This window comes from Dendropsophus ebraccatus, chromosome 10 (genome assembly GCF_027789765.1).
Source record: "Dendropsophus ebraccatus isolate aDenEbr1 chromosome 10, aDenEbr1.pat, whole genome shotgun sequence".
In the NCBI taxonomy this organism is placed as follows: Eukaryota; Metazoa; Chordata; class Amphibia; order Anura; family Hylidae; genus Dendropsophus; species Dendropsophus ebraccatus.
In genome coordinates, this window is record NC_091463.1 from 91,319,885 (window position 1) to 91,333,313 (window position 13,429).

At 44.0% G+C, this 13,429-nt stretch overlaps 1 protein-coding gene across 2 annotated transcripts; it reads right to left on the reverse strand.

The window, feature by feature from the left end:
• Positions 1-1,964: 1,964 nt before the first annotated feature.
• Positions 1,965-7,957, reverse strand: C10H6orf47 (chromosome 10 C6orf47 homolog). 2 transcript variants are annotated; one of them, XM_069942819.1, is made up of 2 exons: positions 7,472-7,957; positions 1,965-3,379 (listed from the first exon to the last, which is right to left on the reverse strand). In XM_069942819.1, the coding sequence occupies exon 2, from the start codon at positions 3,377-3,379 to the stop codon at positions 2,678-2,680; it is 702 nt and encodes a 233-aa protein (XP_069798920.1). In that variant the 5' UTR covers positions 7,472-7,957; the 3' UTR covers positions 1,965-2,677. The 2 variants fall into 2 exon arrangements, with proteins under 2 accessions (XP_069798920.1, XP_069798921.1); XM_069942820.1 differs by lacking the exon at positions 7,472-7,957 and adding an exon at positions 4,460-4,492.
• Between the last annotated feature and the right edge of the window lie 5,472 nt (positions 7,958-13,429).

Consider the following 13,429-nt stretch of genomic DNA (forward strand, 5'->3'; position numbering starts at 1 on the left):
AGTATGGAGGTAATGGTTAATTCCTGGGGGTCTAGGGCAGTATGGAGGTAATGGTTAATTCCTGGGGGTCTAGGGCAGTATGGAGGTAATGGTAATTCCTTAGGGTCTAGGGCAGTATGGAGGTAATGGTTAATTCCTGGGGGTCTAGGGCAGTAAGGGTAATGGTTAATTCCTGGGGGCCTAGGGCAGTAAGGGTAATGGTTAGTTACTGGGGGTCTAGGGCAGTAAGGGTAATGGTTAATTCCTAAGGGTCTAGGGCAGTATGGAGGTAATGGGTAATTCCTGGGGGTCTAGGGCAGTATGGAGGTAATGGTTAATTCCTGGGGGTCTAAGGCAATAAGGGTAATGGTTAATTCCTGGGGGTCTAGGGCAGTAAGGGTAATGGTTAATTTCTGGGGGTCTAGGGCAATAAAGGTAATGGTTAGTACCTGTGGTCTACGGCAGTAAGTCAATTCCTGGTGCTCCAGGGGAGTAAACATTGCTCCATTCTCAGGTTTTTCCTGGGGTCCAGTGATTGGGAACCCTAGGTTTGCCACCTCCTAAGACTAGCCCTGAATATGGTGTTTTGTGGAATGGCATTCATGTCTGAGGGCATAAGCCTTGTCTGGAGTCAGACTTTCAGACCTGGTTTTATGGGAAATTTAGAACCATGACTGATCAGGGACAGCCCTGCTACCCCCTCGGTATAGTATTAATCTATACCACCAAATCCTACCTATAGACTATCACCTCCCAGTGGCAGTGCGGAGCAGCTATTATTAGACTTTAGTATAGAAGTCTAATTGGTGGGGACTAATTCCATTGTCCAGGTCCCCAGGAGGTCACATCAAGGCCACCAAAGCTCCTATAACGTCTCGACCTTATAATGTTTAGTCCCTTGTTGACGTCTTCTTTCTCGTCTTTTCATGGTCTACAGAATAGATGTTGTTTTCTTTATAAACATTACCGGGCAGGTGGAATTCGGGGTGTGTATTGTGGAGAACTGAGACTCTGTTCATTGTGTGCAGGAAGGAGAAGAACTTAAACATAAACTTTTCACTCTTACAAGGTACAGATCAAACAACAAACTTCAATCCCTGACCACAATCCAATAACTATAGAAGAGACTTTCAGGAGACCACTTACCATCTCCACCAGCTCCACCTTAAAACTTACTAGTTTCTCCTCACTTTTATACTATTTATTATTGTCGGACCACTACAAAGGCAGATATGAATGCCAAACTGGTCCAACAGGCTCTTGAAGTGCATGGAATTTTGTCAGTCCCTTATCTTACATACTCACTGTCCAGACAAGTCACTCAAAGGAGCCATACCAGAGGAATGTAGATACACACCCATATGGTTAATTGATTGAAAAGCTGAGGGCTGGATTTTGATTACACTAAAACACAATAGAAATTTGTAGGTGACGTTGTCAGTAGTGCAGCCTAAGGGCCCTATTCCACCGGACGATTATCGTTCAGATTATCGTTAAATCGTTCGAATCTAAACGATAATCGTTTGGTTGAAATGCAGTTAACGATTAACGACCGAACGAGAAATCGTTGATCGCTTTATAAGACCTGGACCTATTTTTATAGTTGCTCGTTCGCAAAACGGTCGCAAATCGTTCGCATTGAATAAGACATTGTTCGGTCGTTCGCAATAGATACGAACATAAGTAACGATTATCGTTCCATGGAAATGAGTGAACGTTTTCAGGTCTTTCGCAATAGCGATCGTTTGAGATCGTTAATCGTTAACGATTATTCAAACGATAATCGTCCGGTGGAATAGGGCCCTTAGGCTTTGGACCTTTAACCTCATACAACTAGTTTTGCCTAATGGCCAAGGGAATCCAGCACCTTGGTTTGATTGAAACCAACACGTCCACCCCCATTCCCGCTGACAACTACCATACGAGCCTCAATCCTCAATACAAAACATAAGTTTAAATACCCCAGTAAAGAGGAAACTTTCCCATAAACAACCACAAAGACTTTTATAAATAAGTTTCTATTCAGTGTTGTAAAAATTTACTTTTACACATCACAGTAGTGCGTTCTCGCCTCCACTGCCACAACATTTGGATAAAGAGTGTCCTGAGTACTGTCAAAGTCAATATTATATGAAGCAACTAGTCCAGAGCTCCACGTACCATATAGACAAACAAGGCACTTGCCTTAGGCATTGCGTAAATATAGTTACTATCTTCTCGTCCTCTAGTCTATACCATCTCCGGCTCAGAAGGAGCTTTGATCCCTGTAGTGGTTCATCTCTGGTCCCTGTTGTGTAGACAAAGACCTTCATTAAGGATTTCCAGTAGACAAGGCTTTGACCTTCCAATTCCAACTGTCTCAAACCTAAATGGTCCTACCTTATTGTATAGTAGATACAAAATCTTACTATAAGAAGTCTTGTAGAAAGAAGAAAACATAAAGTCTCTTAAAAACACTATTCAAATAATAAAATAGTATAACATTATATAAATTATTGACTTCCAGAGTCCTCTTCATGATAAGGACTAACTCAGTATCTTCACAGTCTTGTGTCCTTTCGTATTGTGGGATCTCGGTAGTTAAATATGCTCTTTTTTTTTCATGAACCTTGTTCTAGAGTCCCGTTTGCTTTAGCTGCATCTCAAGTCCTTCAAAAACATCAAATGTAAATGAGTCAAAAAGATTTCTTCAAGTTCCTCAGGCGTGCCCTACTTCCTCCTCTCCTTCACTTTCCCACTCATCTTGGGAGGCACCTTCATCTTCCTCATCCTCTCCACCAGCCCATCTGTCCCCTGGGTGGCCCTCTTCACTGTCAACTTCATCCTTACAGTCACTCAACCTTTCTCCTTCTTCTTCTCCTTCTTCTTGCTGTTCTCTCTCCGCTTCTTGTTCTGCCCTCAGACTAACGATCAAGACCAATGTCTGTAAAATACCATAAAAAGAAGCCAACTGGAAGATATATTCCTGGGCCAGCCAAAGAATGAGATACATGCCATACGTTGTGGCCAAGAAAATAGCAATTCCATGGATCCACAGCTTGAGGGCTCCTTGAAAACCAAAAATATCCAATGTAAAACGAAATACTGGTGCGAAAAGCCACAGACACCCAGAGGCGCAGATGTCTATGATGTGATGGACCAAGTTGATGCAGATCTGAAAGTGTTCGAACTCTATATTAGAATGAGGAAAGGTTTTTGTCTTTGTATTTTTATCTCTGTTCACGGAAGGAAGAAGAAAGCGGAAGTTTGGTATACTTGGTAACGGCAGTACCAGGAAAGTCCATCGTTTAGGTTTTTCAGAAGAGGTGTCCGGATGGGATGGAGTACCTTGTGAGGATCTGAAGAGTTTGGGGAAGAAAGCTGATGGAGAAGGCCACTTCATAGATTGATACATGAACATCTAAAGAGGGTAGAAGAGAAAAGGGGTCATCAAAACGAAAAAGGTATAAATATACAACATATAGTTAATTTGCATTGATAAAACACATAAGTAGAGACGAGCAATTCTACAGTAAGAGTCAACAAAACCCAATCTAATGAATTGTCTTATAAAAGTTGAGTCTTATTCCAGACTTCTCATTGGAGTCAGAGCTCTAGGAGATTGGATCAATTTTAACAAGACATACACCTTACACTTGTACCGGTGGTTTAAGAAGTTGGATGCAGCCTCCCTAGCCTGTGGCTGTATCCATGTGTTCATGGACTCCCTAGGGCTGCATCCAACTTCTTCAGCCACTGGTATTCAAATGCCAAACGATTAGACTCAAGCATACTCAAGGCACTCTCAAGGTGAATGGCGACCTCCCGACCATCTCAAGAACAATGGGCTCCTGGTTTGTTTTTGGCCAGGCAGGAAGTCACACATACATTTTAATTCTCAATTAGAATAAATGAGAACTATAGAAAAATAGGAACTAAATTTCAATAACAAAAAGTTTTTCCCAAGTCTAAGTGACTAAGGGAATTTGTGGCTCATCATCGTGCAAATCAGTTCAACATTCCCGTAGATGAAATAAGTTTTCACAATCTTCTTGTCACCACCCTGACCACTTATAATTGCCATATTGGTCCAGTCTCTGGGACATCTTGATTTATAGAAATGTAATTATATAATTTCTAGGAAGGGAAACTGGCTTCTCCATTAAGATATTACTCAGCGGTAAATGGGATAAAGTCACTGACATGGCACTCCATTACTCTGCGTAATTAATGTTCATTGATGCCAAGAAGGACAGGGAAGGCTATGGATAAGCTTAGCATATACGTTGGCAGCATGTGAAAATAGCCGTATAATGCAACCCGATTACTCTGAACTAATTGTAAGGTAAAGTTAGCAGATAGGTCGCAGTAATCCCACAATGATTCCACCATAGAAACGATGGGTTAAAGGGGTACTGTCAGGAATAAAAGTTGGTATAATCAGATGTGTACCACAACTATATACGTAAAGGAGGACAAATATGCTGTTTTAGTAACTGACATCCCTGCACAGTTTTTCTCCCCAATGAGCCTAATCACTTCCTGGTTTCCTCTCTGAACTGCGACCCTGCTGTTGCCATGCAACAGTGCAGACACTTTCCCACAATCCTCCAGTACTTCCTGGAGATTGCAGATCATAAGCAAGGGCAGCAGTTTATCGAAACAATGCAGGCACATGGGGATTATTGAGTCTATATGTCTTATACAGGACATTTTGAAATCTGTTAAATTTCACATAATGCATAAATTTAGACCTAGATTTTTTTTTAATGATACAACCCCTTTAAGGAAAGAGTCAGATGGATGCACTTATTTTGGTGGGGGGAGATGAAGATGACTACCTAATGTGTGTGGTGGCCTACTGATTCTCCCGGACAGATAATGTCAGGAAGAAATAGGATCTGGTATGTTCATTTTCAAAACCCGATCCTTTGTATGTAAGATGCTCCATAGGGGTTTAATGGCATCTTGAAAACACTTTTAATTCTTTGTTGGAAGTACAGGTATAGTTGGAAGTACAGCCAAACTAAAATCTATCCAACGGCTATCAAAAGGCAAGCAAAAAAAATGTGTAAGTGTTGGACAAACCTGCCAATTTTGTCAGGACTGGCCAACCATTTAACGTGTATAGGGGCCTCCTGACTCTCTTCTGACAGATGTTGTTTGGAAGAGAAGGAGCAGACATGATGAATCTCAACCAACCTTGGGGAGACAAGTTTCTGACAAGGGTGTACTGCTTCGGCCCTCCTTCCCCCTCATTCAGAACACATGATTGCTAGGATAGAGAGCTAATGGTTAAACAGCCTTCGTATGTGTTGGGCCAGCCTTCCAGTTACAGTTATCATTCCCACATGTAGTAATCCCAGCCTACAATCACTGATTTCACTAACTCAATTTCCTTAAAGGAGTTTACCCTTCCTCACATGTTATACCCTATCCACAGGATAGGGCATAACCAAGAGATCACAAGTATTCTGACTACTGGGGCTCCCACGAACTCAAGTATGGGATCCCCAAACCAAATCTTGGCTGTATGAAGCTGAGGGCCGCACATGTAACCACTGGTCCCTTCATTCTCTATGGAGCCTCCAGAGATAGACGACTGCAGCAGCTCAGTAAAGAACGAATGGAGCAGTGACGCGCTGTCCCTCGGATTTAAGGTCCCTGTTCTCGAGAAAGCGGGGTGCTCCAACCCCCCCCCCAGTGATGCCCAATCTCATGGATATGGTGGACAGCACATAATCTCTCAAAGTGGGAATACCCCTTTAAATGTTTAAGTGACTGTACCACCAGGCCCAGGCTGAAGCACTGGAGGTGGGCCGACCCACCTCCAGTGGGAAGAAAGCCCCTCCATGACGTGACTCCATTAGAATCAATGGAACCCTATTATAGAGGGGCTAGGGTTTCCTCCCACTAAGGGTGGGTCGGCCGCCTCCAGTGCTTCAGCCTGGACCTTGTGGTACAGTCACTTTAAGATGGTGGATTAAAAGTGTTCATGGAGAACATTAGTGTATTGAAATAAAGACATCCCGTGATACGACAAATCTTCCAAACAGTTCATGAATGCTGCATATGTGAAATTGACAACTTTGATCTACCGTGTCTGGCCCATCCTTTAATTTCATTCACATGCCCTATTAGGGCCTATTGCCGAGGGCCGTCTATATCAGATATTAGCTTCTGTTATGACATTGTTTGGTATCCACGAAAGTCCTTTTTAGTCAGCAGATCGTAACGTCACATGTCTGCACAGATCCCAGATCCTGACAGTGAAGCAATGTGGACCTTCATATTTCGAAAGAGTTTTGGATAACGGAGACCTCCTAAGTCTACGAGAAGCTGAAGTCCTGGAAATACCCTAAATAAATCTTCATATCCTGATACCATTACCACATGTAGAACCTCCCTCCACTATCCAGAGCAAAGAACCACTCCAGGGGACGTCTCTCGCTCTGATGGACACTTTGATGACCATGGTTACCCACTGAGATCAATGGCCACCACTTCAGCATTTCCATTGCAAAGAATGAGAAAGCCATGGCAGCTTTCCCCAACCAGAACAACAGGAAATTCTTGACCCAGGTTCCTTTGAACCTTTGAATATCTCCTAACCAATTGATGTAAAATGTCAAAAGATGACAGGAGTGTGGGACCTTGTGTTGAGGGCCCAAGCATTGCACCTCCAAGTAAGACTTCATACGACTCCACATGGACCACCACATGCTTGTGATTATGAAGCTATGGCATGCCATATTACATAAGTATACACACGCTGCCTTTAGAGGAGTATACAGTACCCCCATGGAGGTACCATGTGGCAGCATATTGAGTGAACCTACACAAAAAAATTGTCAGCTTTCATACATTCATACCTTGTCACTGTGCTCGCAGGGAGATTGTCGGCTCTAGAGCCTGTTCTACAACCAAGAAACACAGTCTCTTGACCCTTGTAAACTGGGAGAGGTCAGCAACATGTAAAAATAGTAGTATCCCTGAAGGAGGAGGGATCAGGTAACTGGGAATTAGCTGCAGGGTACAGACAACTGCTTCAGGTCTCGGCAGAGGGGGATGTGACTGGTGGACAATCACCCACGTGTAGATATCTCACTGATGGTGGATAAAACCACTGCTAGTAACTATTAGACGCCACCACTAATACCGCCGATACACAATGAGGACAACCATCTAAGAAAGAGAAGATCGGTTCCCAACATTTTTGAAAAATTTACTAATTTTAAAAAGTTTCCTATATTCTCCCATACACAACCAGATTCTTGGGGCAAAAATTACACAATGTATGACCAACTCATGATCAGATCTGAGGACAAGTCCACATTTGTTTTTCAAGTGTCAATTGGAGAGATTTACGTCACTTTTAAGGGCACAATTCAGAATGACGGAACCCTTAGAAGGACCATGACGGACCTGATGACGCCAATGGGGTGCTAATATGAACAGGACAAAATTACAAAAAAAACAACCCCTCACCCCAACCCTACCATATGTGACTGACCTTCTCGGGTGTTTATGTGATCCAGAGGAGGGAGGCAGAGAACTTTTTTTGGTTTTGTTGGTTGAAATAACCCCTGAACTGGTTACAACTTTGGGTCTATCCCCCTCTCCTCTTCCTTCACCTCTCCTCGCCTTCAGAGCATTCTTCTCTGGACACTTCTTCACACTTTCTGTGTCTCGTCTCCTATCACATAAACTTTTCCTTCATTTGGTTTCATCGGCACAAACTCTTCCTTCTCGATTCGACTTGTCTTCTTTAGTCTTCCCAGTTTCTTGACCCTTTCATTCCATTCACTCTGTAACTCCAGATTTTCAGTTATCCCAGCTCGGAGTTCCCTCTCTCTCGCTTTCACCTTTCCTTCAGGTAGGAAGTAGCTTGTACTGTGCTTTTCAAACACAATAGGTGTGGTCTGCCTTCCTCTGTGTCTTTCTCTGTGCCTCCCTCCTCCTCTTCCTAGGTCCTCTATGCCTCATAGCCGGAATTCCAAAAAGGGTGCAGCTGCTACGGAGAGCCAAAGGGGACAACCTACCCTGCTCTTAAAAGACAAAGGACTTTTTTTTTTTTTTGCCTGCAAATCTCCTCCCTCAGTTGACCATCTGTGGATATTGAAGTTTTCCAGCTGAGTACATAAGAAAGGGGGGAGGAAGAGGAGAAGACGGGGACAGCTGACCACACTCCAAATTAGGAAATCCTGAACTTCCCTTCATTCCCAGAAACATGTAGCTACATCCTGACCGCAGCTGGTCAAAGGCAGCAGAAGGGTGCCACGTCCTCCTAGATAGAGGAAGAACCACTAAGCATGCTCAGGCTGGGTTTACACATACAGGCAAGAGTGCGGACAGGACAAGGGGGAGGCAATAAGGGGTACTCTGGTGAAAAATGTTTTGTTTCAAATTAACTGGTTTCAGAAAGTTATACAGATTTGTAAATTCCTCTATTTAAAAATTTCCAGTCTTTCGGTACTTATCAGCTGCTGTATGTCGTGCAGGAAGTGGTGCGCTCTTTCCAGTCTGACACAGCGCTCTCTGCTGCCACCTCTGTCCATGTCAGGAACTGTCCAGAGCAGGAGAGGTTTTCTTTGGAGATTTGCTGCTGCTCTGGACAGTTCCTGACATGGACAGGGGTGGCAGCAGAGAGCGCTGTGGCAGACTAAAAAGAATACACCACTTCCTGCAGGACATGCAGCACTTGTCAAGTACTGGGACACTGGAGATTTTTAAATAGAAGTAATTTACAAACCAATATAACTACCTGAAACCAGTTGATTTCAAAGAAAAAGAAAATTGCTGGAGTTTCCCTTTAAAATGAAAGCTGTGATTTGTAGCTACGGGTAACAGTTTGATTATGTCTTCCTGGGTGTGAGCACAGCCTTATTGCCTACCGCGCGGTTCCCAAGCCGCAGCTATACTCCAGGTTTTTGTTGGCATTCACTTTTATGGTTTTACTGTGCAGAACAGATTGACATAATCTTCCCTCCGCAGGTTTTTGCTCACAAATTAACTTTTTGTTTTCCCTTTGTTTTATTAAATTGTCTCAGAACATTCTAAGATCTGGAACTTTAAGATTGTTTTTTTTTTTTCCCTGGGATTTGTAATTTTCATTGCCACCACTTTGGAGCATGTACAACTTACATACCGTAAAGCTTTGGCTGTCCAAGCATGATGGGAGTTGTAGTTTTGCAAAAGCTGGAGAGCCAAGGTTCTCTACTAGGGATGGTCCGAACCTGCCGAGGTTCGGGTTCGTACGAACCTGAACTCTCGGCAATGATTCCCGCTGTCTGCCCGCTCCGTGGAGAGGGTGGATACAGCTGGAGGACCGCCTGGAAAACTGGCACACAGCCATAGATATAGGCTGTATCCCAGTTTTCAGGCGGTCCTCCTGCCGTATCCACCCGCTGCATGGAAGGGCCAGACAGTGGGAATCTGATGCCGAGTGTTCGGACCTCGGCAGGTTCGGACCATCCTTATTCTCTACCCCTGTTCTCCACACCTGAACTGGAGACAAGAGTCGTGTTGTCTCTGAAAGAAAGTGGCTATGTTTTTGTAGCACTGGATAACCTCTTTAAGGCCGGGTTCACACTGAGCAAAACTAGCGGAATTCCGTTAGCCTCCCTCTCATAATGTGAGTCTATGGAAGGCGCGCGCTGCTGTTCTCACAGCGTCTCTCCGCGCTGAAGAATGAACATGTTTATTCTTCAGCGCGGAGAGAGCAAGAGAGCACGCCTCCCATAATGAGAGGGAGGCTAACGGCATTCCGGAATTCCGCTAGTTTTGCTCAGTGTGAACCCGGCCTAAGACTGCATGGCTTGCCTCAAAATATGCAGTGATTTTTAGGTGTTAAAAAAGCAGGGAAGCACAGTCAACTGAAGATTCACAGTTCTTTCTGCTCACAGGTGGGTGTTTTGCCTATATAAACCTTCTCTAAGGACCCGTTCACTCTACTGAATCTGTGCAGATTGCCTTCGGCGGATTCCGCATGTTCCCGCTTGAACATCTGCCCTTCCATAGACTTCATTCTAGGCTCAGACAGTTTTCGCCGTCCGCCCAAAGAATTGACATATCAATTGTTTGGCGGACAGTAGAATCTGCCTGAAAAGAATGAAGCCTATGGGCCGGGCGGATTTTCAAACAGGATGGCGAGTGCACAGAATCCACTGAAGTTTATCCACATGGATTCCATAGTGCGAACAGGCTACACTACAAAAACATGGCCACTTTTTCCCCCCTCTCTTGTCTCCAGATTGGGTGGGGTTTTGGAACTTAGTTGCATTGAAGTAAATGGAGCTTAAAGGGGTTATCCAGTGCTACAAAAACATGGCCACTTTTCCCCCCTACTGTTGTCTCCAGTTCAGGTGCGGTTTGCAATTAAACTCCATTTACTTCAATGGAACTGAGTTTCAAAACCCCACCCAATCTGGAGACAACAGTAGGGGGAAAGTGGTCACGTTTTTCTAGCGCTGGATAACCCCTTTAACCCTTAGAGGACGGGGCCAATTTAAATTTTTGCTTTTACGTTTTTCCCTCCTTGTGCTTAAAAGGCCATAGCACTTGCATTTTTTCACCTAGAAACCCACATGAACCCTTATTTTTTGCGTCACTAACTGTACTTTGCAATGACAGACTGAATTTTTTTTATAAAGTACACTGTGAAACTAGAAAAAAAATTCAATGTGTGGTGAAATTGGAAAAAAAAAAACAAAAAACATTTTTTTTTTTTTTCATTTTTACACCATTCACCCTGGGGTAAAACCGACTTGTTAAAGTCGTTACGATTAAAACGATATATAACATGTATAACTTTTATTGTATCTGATGGCCTGTAAAAAATTCAAACCATTGTTACTAAATATATGTTCCTTAAAATCGCTCCATTCCCAGGCTTATAGCGCTTTTATCCTTTGGTCTATGGGGCTGTGTCAGGTGTCATTTTTTTTGCGCCATGATGTGATCTTTCTATCGGTACCTTGATTGCGCATATGAGACATTTTGATCGCTTTTTATTACAATTTCTCTGGATTTGATGCGACCAAAAATGCGCAATTTTGCGCTTTGGGATTTTTTTTACGCTTACACCATTTACCGTGCAAGATCAGGAATGGGATTAATTCATAGTTCGGACAATTATGCACGCGGCAATACCAAACATGTTTATTTATTGTTTATAATATGGGAAAAGGGGGGTGATTCACACTTTCATTAGGGGAGGGGGCTTTTTATTAACACTTATACTAGAAGCCCCCCCAGGGGTTAGAATTATTCCCCCTGAGGAACTTCTATTATATGCACTCTGATCTCTCATTAAGATCTATACCGTATACTTATACAGCATAGATCAATGAGATAGGCACTTTGAATGCTTCCGGCTGCTGCAGCTGGAAGCAATCGCGCGCTGAGCCCGGTGGGAGTAGGATGTGTGGATTGCTCCTCCAGGAAGCAGACGGCAGAAGACCAGGATTGTGGAGAGGTGATTTCATTAGTCGCCAATCGCCATTACATGTAGCAATGCACAATTAGTAGCCAATGATCTGCGTCTGACCTAAAGACATAATCAGCTACAATTTCTCTAACAAATTTTCTAAAGATTTTTTTCGTCTAAACGCTGATATAAAATCCAAATCGTTGCTTCAAAATAGTTAAACGATCAATTTGGCGAATTAATGGTGCATTTACACGAAACAAAAACGATTGGCCCGATCGTACGATTAACGATGTTGGAATAATGATTTTTTCATAACGATCAGCGTTTAGACTGTACGATATATCGTACGGAAAAATCATTTTGCGACTGCGCGCCCACAGCCAGCCTAACCCCCCACTCATCTGCAAGCCGGCCCCAGTCAATCACCCCCCCCCCCCCCCCGCGCGCGAGTATACGTTACCGGCTCCGCGTATCAGGTCTTCCGACACCCCGGATCCGCTTTTCAGTGCACCGATTGGCTGAAGAGGGGAGCCGGGAATTTCAAACGGCTCCTCTTCAGCCAATCAGTGCTGAAGAGGAGCACTGATTGGCTGAAGGGGAGGCGTTTGAAATGTCAGAAGACCTGCTACGCGGAGCAGGTAACGTATGCTCGCAGCGGGGGCGATCGGAGCGGCAATTGAGCCGGCTGCGGATGAGCGGGGGACCAGGCAGCCGGACTATCGCGCGACGACTGTTTACACGGAACGATCAGCAAATTTTTTTTGCGAATGATTTGATGACATGTTGAAAGATCAAAGCGATTTCTCGTTCGACGTTTGATCGTTCGCTGCATTTATACGTACAATTATCATTCGAATTCGATCGTTATCGCGCAAATTTGCACGATAATAGTTACGTGTAAACACTCCTTATCACTCCGTGTAAACGCAGCATTACACTGAGCAATAATCAGCCCGATTCAGCCAATTCTACCACTACACAAGTCCTTAAACGACAGCAAAAAAATCGTTACACTACAGATATCGTTCACGTTCCCACACGTATTATGTGTTATCGTTCGCTTTAAAAAAATCGTTAAATGCTCGTTAACGAGCGGTCGTTTGAGCAAGTCCATGAACGATAATCGTTTCGTGAAATAGGGCTATTCGTAGGGATGAGCAGCACACTTACAGTAGGAGCGAAGTGCTTCGTCCCTATCTGTATGCCGCTCATCGGGCTGCGGCACTTTGAAGTCTCCACCGCTCCTTCACAGGTGCTGGGAAAAGATGGATCCCATCCTGGCAATCTTCTCCCAGTTTCCCAGGATGGGATCCATCATTTTTCCAGCGCCTGGGAAGGAGCGGCGTAGACTTCAAAGCACCGCAGCCCCATGAGTGGCATACAGATAGGGACGAAGCACTCGCTCATCCCGTGTCCGTCGGCCTGCACTGCCTCTCCTTCCCCACCTTTCTTCTTTGTAGAAACACCCAATCCTTAGCAGGCCTAGGGCATGGATGCTTTAGGCCCCTCCTGACACCACTAGAAGACCAGGCCTGCATTAAGGCTACAAAATGGCACCAGTATTGTTGGGTGGGGGTGGTAATCTAGTGACTACACATTCAAATTAAAGTGGTACAGTACATTAAAGGAGTTATCGGGTTAGGTAAAATACACATGGCATTACGCACGCCCCCCCTCAATCTCTCCTGGAGACTAACTGGTTCCATACTTACCAGTCGCCCTACCTCACCTCTAAAGCCACCTTCTTCTGAAGACACAAAACTGTATGCAAGCTCTTCACTGTCTCTCACCAATGTTATTTTACACTGGTCTACAGTTTGCACTTGAGACTGTTGCATCCGAGTTCCCAGCTTTTGAAGGCAATAAACCTGGTGCACTATACTGATCAACTCCCTCCCATAGATTACTGTATATCCATATACAATAATGCAGACACTTCAGCAACTGAACCTTTTAGATACATCTGCAGTAGGTGCATCAATAGGCAAACCCCATCCAGGATTGGATTTTTCCTAATACAGTTTATTGAACATTATACAA

Bases quoted from the DNA above. Each gene is read 5' to 3' on its own strand.
- C10H6orf47 (XM_069942819.1), bottom strand. From the start codon at position 3,379: ATGTTCATGTATCAATCTATGAAGTGGCCTTCTCCATCAGCTTTCTTC.